Here is a 12795-nt window from a genome sequence, read left to right on the forward strand (position 1 = left end):
TGGAATTTGATTTGGTAGTATACACCTAATATATTATTAATAATATATTCCTTGCTATACTGTATAATACTAGCTGCTAATGTACAGTTATCCAAGACTATGGTAAGTACTGCCCTGCTGATAGGGCTAATATACGTACTTTTTACTGCAAGTTATATTACACTTGAGGATTGTCTGGGTTGGGGGGTTTTTGGTGAAATTTTGTGCATTGACATTCATACAAAAATTTGCCATGCTTTTGTTTTCATACCTAGATGAATTTAAAACAAATAATAGAGAATCTTTATAATTAAATGTGAAACTTATTTATTAATAAAAACACAAACAAGATCATAGTTTATTTTGAATTCTTATTTTAGTGTTCTAGAAAAATGATGCTCAATAAAATAAAAGTACCAAAATAAACTAACGTTATCAGATGTTATGTTATTTTTACGTTCATTGAGAAATGAATAAACTCACATTGCTAAGGCGGAGCCAATAGGATGGCATTAAATTGTAATGAATCTCAGGAAATTTAATCATCGCCATTTATATCCTAAATTCTGTTTTACAAAAAGGTTAATTAATCATCCACTATTCCATTATTTTCCTGATTTACAGTAACCTGAAACTGAAAACCAATTTGTTACTTTCTACAGAGCAAGAAAATCTCTTCTTTGTTACATACTTCCAAGATTTTCAAAGCACCTGCTGGAAGGTGATTTAAAATTCTAGCCAGTTGTCAGTTAAGTATTATCGTGTACGGGAGAAACTCAGGTGCTTCAGGTATAGCTGTGTTGTGTGCACACTGTCAACACGAGACCCACCCACAATCCAAACACCGCCGTGGCCCGACCACCGACAGACAGCTAGGACCAACTTGCACCAGTTTAATTACGTTTCAAATAGGTAAATTTACGATGCAGTCACAGTGGGAATGCGATTGGCCCGAGTATCTGACATATTTAACTAGAACATTATTGAAAGGGGGTGCTGTCGGGTTTCTTCCTGTAGTGGTTTATTAGTGATTGATATGTGAACATTTTATTATCAGGGAACTCGAAAATGATTGATGTAAAGGTATTTAATGTCAAACATAGGATTGTTGTTATATTTGATTTGGAATCTTTGACTACTTTTTGGTAGGCAGTGACTGCGCAGAATTTATATAGATTGGTCTCTGACGGTAATGAGTGTATAACTGTCCAAAAGTCCGTCTAACTCTCTTACCGTAAGAATACTCCCGCTCTAGAATGAGATTGTGCATTGATCAAGCATGATGTCCTCAGTGGTGCAGTAGTTTTAATATTACCTATAAGGCTGATTGATTTCATACATTTACTGTATTTTAAAAACAAACAGATTGGGAACAAGAACTTTTCAGGTTTCCTCCATAATACATATAAAATTGGCAACAATAATACAGTTATATAATTACAATTTTAAATTAGAAAAAGTGGTATATTCAAAAGGGAGGGAGGGAGGGAGGGAGGGAGGGAGAGAGAGAGAGAGAGAGAGAGAGAGAGAGAGAGAGAGAGAGAGAGAGAGAGAGAGAGAGAGAGAGAGAGAGAGAGAGAGAGAGAGAGAGAGAGAGAGAGAGAGAGAGAGAGAGAGAGAGAGAGAGAGAGAGAGAGAGAGAGAGAGAGAGACAGACAGACAGACAGACACACACACAGACACAGATATATATATATATATTTGTGTTTCAAGTGTGAGTTTAGTAATCTGAAAGCATAGTTCCAGCATGTAATATGAAGAATAAACACAAAACAATCAGTATTTAAAACCTATGGTGTATCTATATGGTATATTCAACAAGCATTCTGAGAGTACTGCTACAGCAATACGTGTGCCCTACCACGCCCAACAAATCTGTGTATCTCCTAAATTCAAGGGCCATAACTCTGACAAAAATGGATAAATCACCATGAAAGTCGAATTTGATGTGTAACAGTACATGATAAAACTACACAAATGCAGCAAAGGATCGTTTATATGCACTTTCCCATAGACAGGAAAGCACATACATTGGCTTTTGTCCAGTTATGGAACACTGGTTGGAACGAGAAAAAATCCAATTAGCTGAATGGATCCACCGAGGTGGTTTGATCTTATGACACAAGCACCTCAAGTAAGCACTCAACTGACTGAGCTAAGTCTCGCCCCAGCACTCTCTTTTAGTGCCTTTAGGTCTCTCCTCAAGCTATGTAGACTTTTTACATTTTCTACAACTCCGATGCAAGAGTCAAACTCTTTTAGTGCCTTTAGGTCTCTCCTCAAGCTATGTAGACTTTTTACATTTTCTACAACTCCGATGCAAGAGTCAAATGGTTGATTGATAGTCTGAAGTTATAACATTTTCCAGGGCTTGAAATTAACGATTTGCACATATTTTTGTATTCACCAGGACAGACCTTAAAAATCTCTAATTTTACCTTTATAGTAACAACTTAATATCTTTGTTCTTTATGTACACACAGAAACAATGAATGAATGAATGGATGAATGAATGTTCAGCACAAAAAATACAGTATGGCTAATGGGTGTCATAAAATACAGTATGGCTAATGGGTGTCATAAAATACAGTTTGGCTAATGGGCGTCATAAAATACAGTATGGCTAATGGGTGTCATAAAATACAGTATGGCTAATGGGTGTCATGAAATACAGTATGGCTAATGGATGTCATAAAATACAGTTTGGCTAATGGGTGTCATAAAATACAGTATGGCTAATGGGTGTCATAAAATACAGTATGGCTAATGGGTGTCATAAAATACAGTATGGCTAATGGGTGTCATAAAATACAGTATGACTAATGGGTGTCAAAAAAGGTAAGTATATTAATATGATTAAACGGAAAGAAACACCAACCCCCAATATATTTACACCAATTTCCATCATCTAAACTGCAAGATTAATTACAGTTAACATTTTCCATGACAACTGACAATGGATTTTTATAATCAATCATCACATGGAACATAACTCAAAATGGTTTATAGTAAAACTATAATACCATATGTTATCTATCACAGTGTTTTCTTTGTTTGTTGAAATAAATAAAAACATCTTAGGCCAAAACTGCTTAGGACAACAATATTACATGGTCATGCAAGACAGATGTATTCCCTAAAAGCTGACATCATGGAATGGGTCAGTCTTTTGCAGCTAGGGATGGTAGATATAGAATAACTAGTTAATGATGTCGGATATATGCTTTATCCTGTGAAGGTAAGAATGGGAAATTCTGCGAGGCTCTGCCGGCTAGTATCAGGATATAACTTTGTTTATCCGTCATCATATTCTGTCAATAGAAACGGTTGTTGCAAGATAAAAAGATTTATTTGGTAGGCTGACATCATGGAATGGGTCTGTCTTGTACAGCTAGGGATGGGAGAAAGATTTATTCCATATGGGCTGACGTCATGGAATGGGTCTGTCTTGTACAGCTAGGGATGGGAGAAAGATTTATTCCGTATGGGCTGACATCATGGAATGGGTCTGTCTTGTACAGCTAGGGATGGGAGAAAGATTTATTCCGTATGGGCTGACGTCATGGAATGAGTCTGTCTTGTACAGCTAGGGATGAGAGAAAGATTTATTCCGTATGGGCTGACATCATGGAATGGGTCTGTCTTGTACAGCTAGGGATGGGAGAAAGATTTATTCCGTATGGGCTGACGTCATGGAATGGGTCTGTCTTGTACAGCTAGGGATGAGAGAAAGATTTATTCCGTATGGGCTGAATATCATAGAGTGGGTCTGTCTTGTACAGCTAGGGATGGGAGAAAGATTTATTCGGTAGGCTGACGTCATGGAATGGGTCTGTCTTGTATAGCTAGGAAGGGAGACTGATTTATTCGGTAGGCTGACGTCATGGAATGGGTCTGTCTTGTATAGCTAGGAAGGGAGACTGATTTATTCGGTAGGCTGACATCATGGAATAGGTCTGCCTTGTACAGCTAGGGATGGGAGAAAGATTTATTCCGTATGGGCTAACATCATGGAATGGGTCTGTCTTGTACAGCTAGGGATGGGAGAAAAACTTATTTGGTAGGCTGACGTCATGGAATTGGTCGGTGTTGTATAGCTAGGAAGGGAGAAAGATTTATTCCCTGTGGGCTGATGTCATGGAATGGGTCTGTCTTGCATCTCTAGGGATGGGAGAAATATCAGTGCACACTACTTACATCAAATGATGAGACAGTGTAACGTCTTACCTGGAAATTCGAGTCCACCAAACGACATGTAGATCTTGTGAGGTCCGATCTCACTGGGCGTGTACGTGACGGAGAACTCCCCAACACGGTTCTCGACTGTCTCCACGGCAACACTGCGGCCGGATGGGCTCATCACCTGGATGTTGTGTTCCGCATGACCGGCTTGGGATGTGTTCACTGGAAAATATACACACAGACTTGTAATTAGTAATTATAAAGTTTGTTTTGTTTATTGACACCACTAGAGCACTTAGATTTATTAATCATCGGCTATTGGATGTCAGACAGTTGGTAATATTGACATGTAGTCTTAAGAGAGAAGAAACCCGCTAGCTTTTTTCAATTAGTAGCAAGGGATCTTTTATATTTCACCATCCCACAGACAGGATAGCACATTCCACGGTCTTTGATATACTAGTCGTGGTGCACTGACTGGGACGAGAAATAGCCCAATGTGTCCACCGACAAGAATCGATCCTAGACCGATATGCACATCAAATGAGTGCTTTACCACTGGGTTACGTCTTGCCCTCATGCATCAAGCGAGCATTTTACCACTGGACTACACCCCGCACACACACATCAATCGAGCATTTTACCACTGGACTACACCCCGCACACACACATCAATCGAGCATTTTACCACTGGACTACACCCCGCACACACACATCAATCGAGCATTTTACCACTGGACTACACCCCGCACACACACATCAATCGAGCATTTTACCACTGGACTACACCCCGCATACACACATCAATCGAGCATTTTACCACTGGGCCACATCCCGCACACACACATCAATCGAGCATTTTACCACTGGGCTACACCCCCCGAACACACACATCAATCGAGCGTTTTACCACTGGACTACATCCTGCCCCTATGCATCAAACGAGCGCATTACCACTGGACTACATCTTGCACACACACATCAAACAAGCGCATTACCACTGGACTACATCTTGCACACACACATCAAATGAGCGCTTTACCACTGGACTACATCTTGCACACACACATCAAACGAGCGCTTTACCACTGGACTACATCTTGCACACACACATCAAACGAGCGCTTTACCACTGGACTACATCTTGCACACACACATCAAACGAGCGCTTTACCACTGGACTACATCTTGCACACACACATCAAACGAGCGCTTTACCACTGGACTACATCTTGCACACACACATCAAACGAGCGCTTTACCACTGGACTACATCTTGCACACACACATCAAACGAGCGCATTACCACTGGACTACATCTTGCACACACACATCAAACGAGCGCATTACCACTGGACTACATCTTGCACACACACATCAAACGAGTGCATTACCACTAGACTACATCCTGCCCCTATGCATCAAACGAGCGCTTTACCACTGGACTACATCTTGCACACACACATCAAACGAGCGCTTTACCACTGGACTACATCTTGCACACACACATCAAACGAGCGCTTTACCACTGGACTACATCTTGCACACACACATCAAACGAGCGCATTACCACTGGACTACATCTTGCACACACACATCAAACGAGTGCATTACCACTGGACTACATCTTGCACACACACATCAAACGAGCGCATTACCACTAGACTACATTTTGCACACACACATCAAACGAGCGCTTTACCACTGGACTACATCTTGCACACACACATCAAACGAGCGCATTACCACTGGACTACATCTTGCACACACACATCAAACGAGTGCATTACCACTGGACTACATCTTGCACACACACATCAAACGAGTGCTTTACCACTGGACTACATCTTGCACACACACATCAAACGAGCGCTTTACCACTGGACTACATCCTGCCCCTATGCATCAAACGAGCGCTTTACCACTGGACTACATCTTGCACACACACATCAAACGAGCGCTTTACCACTGGACTACATCCTGCCCCTATGCATCAAACGAGCGCTTTACCACTGGACTACATCTTGCACACACACATCAAACGAGCGCTTTACCATTGGACTACATCTTGCACACACACATCAAACGAGCGCTTTACCACTGGACTACATCCTGCCCCTATGCATCAAACGAGCGCATTACCACTGGACTACATCTTGCACACACACATCAAACGAGCGCTTTACCACTGGACTACATCTTGCACACACACATCAAACGAGCGCTTTACCATTGGACTACATCTTGCACACACACATCAAACGAGCGCTTTACCACTGGACTACATCCTGCCCCTATGCATCAAACGAGCGCATTACCACTGGACTACATCTTGCACACACACATCAAACGAGCGCTTTACCACTGGACTACATCTTGCACACACACATCAAACGAGCGCTTTACCACTGGACTACATCTTGCACACACACATCAAACGAGCGCTTTACCACTGGACTACATCTTGCACACACACATCAAACGAGCGCATTACCACTGGACTACATCTTGCACACACACATCAAACGAGTGCATTACCACTGGACTACATCTTGCACACACACATCAAACGAGCGCTTTACCACTGGACTACATCTTGCACACACACATCAAACAAGCGCATTACCACTGGACTACATCTTGCACACACACATCAAACGAGCGCTTTACCACTGGACTACATCTTGCACACACACATCAAACGAGCGCTTTACCACTGGACTACATCTTGCACACACACATCAAACGAGCGCTTTACCACTGGACTACATCCTGCCCCTATGCATCAAACGAGCGCTTTACCACTGGACTACATCTTGCACACACACATCAAACGAGCGCATTACCACTGGACTACATCTTGCACACACACATCAAACGAGCGCTTTACCACTGGACTACATCTTGCACACACACATCAAACGAGCGCATTACCACTGGACTACATCTTGCACACACACATCAAACGAGCGCTTTACCACTGGACTACATCTTGCACACACACATCAAACGAGCGCTTTACCACTGGACTACATCTTGCACACACACATCAAACGAGCGCATTACCACTGGACTACATCTTGCACACACACATCAAACGAGCGCTTTACCACTGGACTACATCTTGCACACACACATCAAACGAGCGCTTTACCACTGGACTACATCTTGCACACACACATCAAACGAGCGCATTACCACTGGACTACATCTTGCACACACACATCAAATGAGCGCTTTACCACTGGACTACATCCTGCCCCTATGCATCAAACGAGCGCTTTACCACTGGACTACATCTTGCACACACACATCAAACGAGCGCATTACCACTGGACTACATCTTGCACACACACATCAAACGAGCGCTTTACCACTGGACTACATCTTGCACACACACATCAAACGAGCGCTTTACCACTGGACTACATCTTGCACACACACATCAAACGAGCGCTTTACCACTGGACTACATCTTGCACACACACATCAAACGAGCGCATTACCACTGGACTACATCTTGCACACACACATCAAACGAGCGCTTTACCACTGGACTACATCTTGCACACACACATCAAACGAGCGCATTACCACTGGACTACATCTTGCACACACACATCAAACGAGCGCTTTACCACTGGACTACATCTTGCACACACACATCAAACGAGCGCATTACCACTGGACTACATCTTGCACACACACATCAAATGAGCGCTTTACCACTGGACTACATCTTGCACACACACATCAAACGAGCGCTTTACCACTGGACTACATCTTGCACACACACATCAAACGAGCGCATTACCACTGGACTACATCTTGCACACACACATCAAACGAGTGCATTACCACTGGACTACATCTTGCACACACACATCAAACGAGCGCTTTACCACTGGACTACATCCTGCCCCTATGCATCAAACGAGCGCTTTACCACTGGACTACATCTTGCACACACACATCAAACGAGCGCTTTACCACTGGACTACATCTTGCACACACACATCAAATGAGCGCTTTACCACTGGACTACATCTTGCACACACACATCAAACGAGTGCATTACCACTGGACTACATCTTGCACACACACATCAAACGAGTGCATTACCACTGGACTACATCTTGCACACACACATCAAACGAGCGCTTTACCACTGGACTACATCTTGCACACACACATCAAACAATCGCTTTACTACTGATGAAACTCAACACTGAGCTACGTCCCACCCTCCAAGACGGCGAGTGAAACTCAACACTGAGCTACGTCCCGCCCTCCAAGACACCGAGTGAAACTCGCCACTGAGCTACATCCCGCCCTCCAAGACACTGTGTGAAACTCACCACTGAGCTACGTCCCGCCCACCCAAGACACTGTGTGAAACTCATCACTGAGCTACATCCCGCCCTCCAACACACCGAGTGAAACTCACCACTGAGCTACGTCCCGCCCTCCAACACACCGAGTGAAACTCAACACTGAGCTACGTCCCGCCCTCCAACACACCGAGTGAAACTCACTACTGAGCTACGTCCCGCCCTCCAACACACCGAGTGAAACTCACTACTGAGCTACGTCCCGCCCTCCAACACAGCTACGTCCCGCCCTCCAACACACCGGGTGAAACTCACTACTGAGCTACGTCCCACCCTCCAACACACCGAGTGAAACTCAACACTGAGCTACGTCCCGCCCTCCAAAACACCGAGTGAAACTCAACACTGAACTACGTCCTGATCCCCAAGACACTGTAAGAAACTCACCACTGAGCTACGTCCCGCCCTCCAACACACCGAGTGAAACTCACCACTGAGCTACGTCCCGCCCTCCAACACACCGAGTGAAACTCACTACTGAGCTACGTCCCACCCTCCAACACACCGAGTGAAACTCACTACTGAGCTACGTCCCGCCCTCCAACACACCGGGTGAAACTCACTACTGAGCTACGTCCCGCCCTCCAACACACCGAGTGAAACTCAACACTGAGCTACGTCCCGCCCTCCAAAACACCGAGTGAAACTCAACACTGAACTACGTCCCGATCCCCAAGACACTGTAAGAAACTCACCACTGAGCTACGTCCCGCCCTCCAACACACCGAGTGAAACCCAACACTGAGCTACGTCCCACCCTCCAACACACCGAGTGAAACTCACTACTGAGCTACGTCCCATCCTCCAACACACCGAGTGAAACTCACTACTGAGCTACGTCCCGCCCTCCAACACACCGAGTGAAACTCACTACTGAGCTACGTCCCGCCCTCCAACACACCGAGTGAAACTCACTACTGAGCTACGTCCCGCCCTCCAACACACCGAGTGAAACTCAACACTGAGCTACGTCCCGCCCTCCAACACACCGAGTGAAACTCAACACTGAGCTACGTCCCGCCCTCCAACACACCGAGTGAAACTCACTTACGAGCTACGTCCCGCCCTCCAAGACACTGTGTGAAACTCACCACTGAGCTACGTCCCGCCCACCCAAGACACTGTGTGAAACTCAACACTGAGCTACGTCCCGCCCTCCAACACACCGAGTGAAACTCACCACTGAGCTACGTCCCGCCCTCCAACACACCGAGTGAAACTCACCACTGAGCTATGTCCCGCCCTCCAACACACCGAGTGAAACTCAACACTTAGCTACGTCCCGCCCTCCAAGACACCGTGTGAAACTCACCACTGAGCTACGTCCCACCCTCCAACACACCGAGTGAAACTCACCACTGAGCTACGTCCCGCCCTCCAACACACCGAGTGAAACTCACCACTGAGCTACGTCCCGCCCTCCAACACACCGAGTGAAACTCAACACTGAGCTACGTCCCGCCCTCCAACACACCGAGTGAAACTCACTACTGAGCTACGTCCTGCCCTCCAACACACCGAGTGAAACTCACTTACGAGCTACGTCCCGCCCTCCAACACACCGAGTGAAACTCACTACTGAGCTACGTCCCACCCTCCAACACACCGAGTGAAACTCACCACTGAGCTACGTCCCGCCCTCCAAGACACTGTGTGAAACTCACCACTGAGCTACGTCCCGCCCCCCAAGACACTGTGTGAAACTCACCACTGAGCTACGTCCCGCCTCCAACACACCCCTCCAACACACCGAGTGAAACTCAACACTGAGCTACGTCCCGCCCTCCAACACACCGAGTGAAACTCACTACTGAGCTACGTCCTGCCCTCCAACACACCGAGTGAAACTCACTTACGAGCTACGTCCCGCCCTCCAACACACCGAGTGAAACTCACTACTGAGCTACGTCCCACCCTCCAACACACCGAGTGAAACTCACTTACGAGCTACGTCCCGCCCTCCAACACACCGAGTGAAACTCACTTACGAGCTACGTCCCGCCCTCCAAGACACCGTGTGAAACTCACCACTGAGCTACGTCCCGCCCACCCAAGACACTGTGTGAAACTCAACACTGAGCTACGTCCCGCCCTCCAACACACCGAGTGAAACTCAACACTGAGCTACGTCCCGCCCTCCAAAACACCGAGTGAAACTCAACACTGAGCTACGTCTCACCCTCCAACACACCGAGTGAAACTCAACACTGAGCTACGTCCCGCCCTCCAACACACCGAGTGAAACTCACTACTGAGCTACGTTCCGCCCTCCAACACACCGAGTGAAACTCAACACTGAGCTACGTCCCGCCCTCCAACACACCGAGTGAAACTCAACACTGAGCTACGTCCCGCCCTCCAACACACCGAGTGAAACTCACTACTGAGCTACGTCCCGCCCTCCAACACACTGAGTGAAACTCAACACTGAGCTACGTCCCGCCCTCCAACACACCGAGTGAAACTCACCACTGAGCTACGTCCCGCCCTCCAATACACAGAGTGAAACTCACCACTGAGCTACATCCCGCCCTCCAAGACACCGAGTGAAACTCACCACTGAACTATGTCCCGCCCTCCAAGACACCGTGTGAAACTCACCACTGAGCTACGTCCCGCCCCCCAAGACACTGTGTGAAACTCACCACTGAGCTACGTCCCGCCCTCCAAGACACCGTGTGAAACTCACCACTGAGCTACGTCCCGCCCCCCAAGACACTGTGTGAAACTCACCACTGAGCTACGTCCCGCCCTCCAAGACACCGTGTGAAACTCACCACTGAAGCCAGCAGGATCTCCCACACTGCCGCTGTAGAAGTTATCCACCTTGATCTTGTTGATGTCAAACACTTCAATGAAAAATGGGCTGCCTTGGATCTGCTGGCCAGCGAACGACACGTCCACGGTATGACGTCCTAAAATAAGGAAAACAATGTGTGTTATGACACGTCCATGGTATAATGACACGTCCATGGTATGATGTCTTAAAACAAGGAAAACAATGTGTGTAGTGAGAGAAAGTGAGAGGGGGAGTGAGACAGAGGGAGAGACAAACACAGAGAGAGAGAGAGAGAGAGAGAGAGAGAGAGAGAGAGAGAGAGAGAGAGAGAGAGAGAGAGAGTTGTGTGTAGTGACATAGGTATAGTGACATACAATTGTGTGTAGTGACATATAGTTGTGTGTAGTGACATACAGTTAGGTGTAGTGACAGTTAGGTGTAGTGACATTTAGGTGTAGTGACATACAGTTAGGTGTAGTGACATAGTTAGATGTAGTGACATACAGTTGTGTACAGTAACATACGGTTGCGTGTAGTGACATACAGTTAGGTGTAGTGACATACAGTTAGGTGTAGTGACATACAGTTAGGTGTAGTGACATACAGTTGTGTGTAGTGGCATAGTTAGATGTAGTGACATACAGTTGTGTGCAGTGACATATAGATGTGTGTAGTGACAGTTAGATGTAGTGAAATAGTTGTGTGTAGTGACAGTTAGATGTAGTGACATAGTTGTGTGTAGTGACATATAGTTGTGTGTAGTGACATACAGTTGTGTGTAGTGACATAGTTAGATGTAGTGACATAGTTGTGTGTAGTGACATATAGTTGTATGTAGTGTGTAGTGACACACAGTTGTGTGTAGTGATAGTTAGATGTAGTGACATAGTTGTGTAGTGACATACAGTTAGGTGTAGTGACATAGTTAGGTGTAGTGACATACAGTTAGGTGTAGTGACATACAGTTAGGTGTAGTGACATAGTTAGGTGTAGTGACATACAGTTGTGTACAGTAACATACGGTTGCGTGTAGTGACATACAGTTAGGTGTAGTGACATACAGTTAGGTGTAGTGACATACAGTTAGGTGTAGTGACATAGTTGTGTAGTGACATACAGTTGTGTGCAGTGACATACAGTTGTGTGCAGTGACATACAGTTGTGTGCAGTGACATACAGTTAGGTGTAGTGACATACAGTTAGGTGTAGTGACATACAGTTAGGTGTAGTGACATAAAGTTAAGTGTAGTGACATGCAGTTAGGTGTAGTGACATACAAACCTGCCGTGATTGGCGTCCACTCCACCTTGTAATTCCCGTCCTGCTGGGGAACTAGTCTAGCAGGAACCTGTTCACCACTCGGAGCTAGGAAACAAATAAACAACAAATAAACAACATGTGATCAAGACATTTAAAATATCTTGTTAGCAAAAATTTACCTCCATGCAAAAATATTTAACATTA

At 45.5% G+C, this 12795-nt stretch overlaps 1 protein-coding gene across 2 annotated transcripts in view; it reads right to left on the reverse strand.

The window, feature by feature from the left end:
- The window catches only part of LOC121375756 (filamin-C-like), a 193102-nt gene that overhangs the window by 59750 nt on the left and 120557 nt on the right, over positions 1-12795 (reverse strand). For both annotated transcript variants that reach the window (XM_041503373.1, XM_041503381.1), the window contains 3 exons: positions 12613-12696; positions 11330-11467; positions 4207-4383 (listed from right to left, as the gene is read on the reverse strand). In XM_041503373.1, coding sequence (XP_041359307.1) covers positions 4207-4383; positions 11330-11467; positions 12613-12696 — 399 coding nt within the window. The remainder of the gene's footprint in view (positions 1-4206; positions 4384-11329; positions 11468-12612; positions 12697-12795) is intronic.

Source organism: Gigantopelta aegis, chromosome 1 (genome assembly GCF_016097555.1).
Source record: "Gigantopelta aegis isolate Gae_Host chromosome 1, Gae_host_genome, whole genome shotgun sequence".
NCBI classification, from domain to species: Eukaryota; Metazoa; Mollusca; class Gastropoda; order Neomphalida; family Peltospiridae; genus Gigantopelta; species Gigantopelta aegis.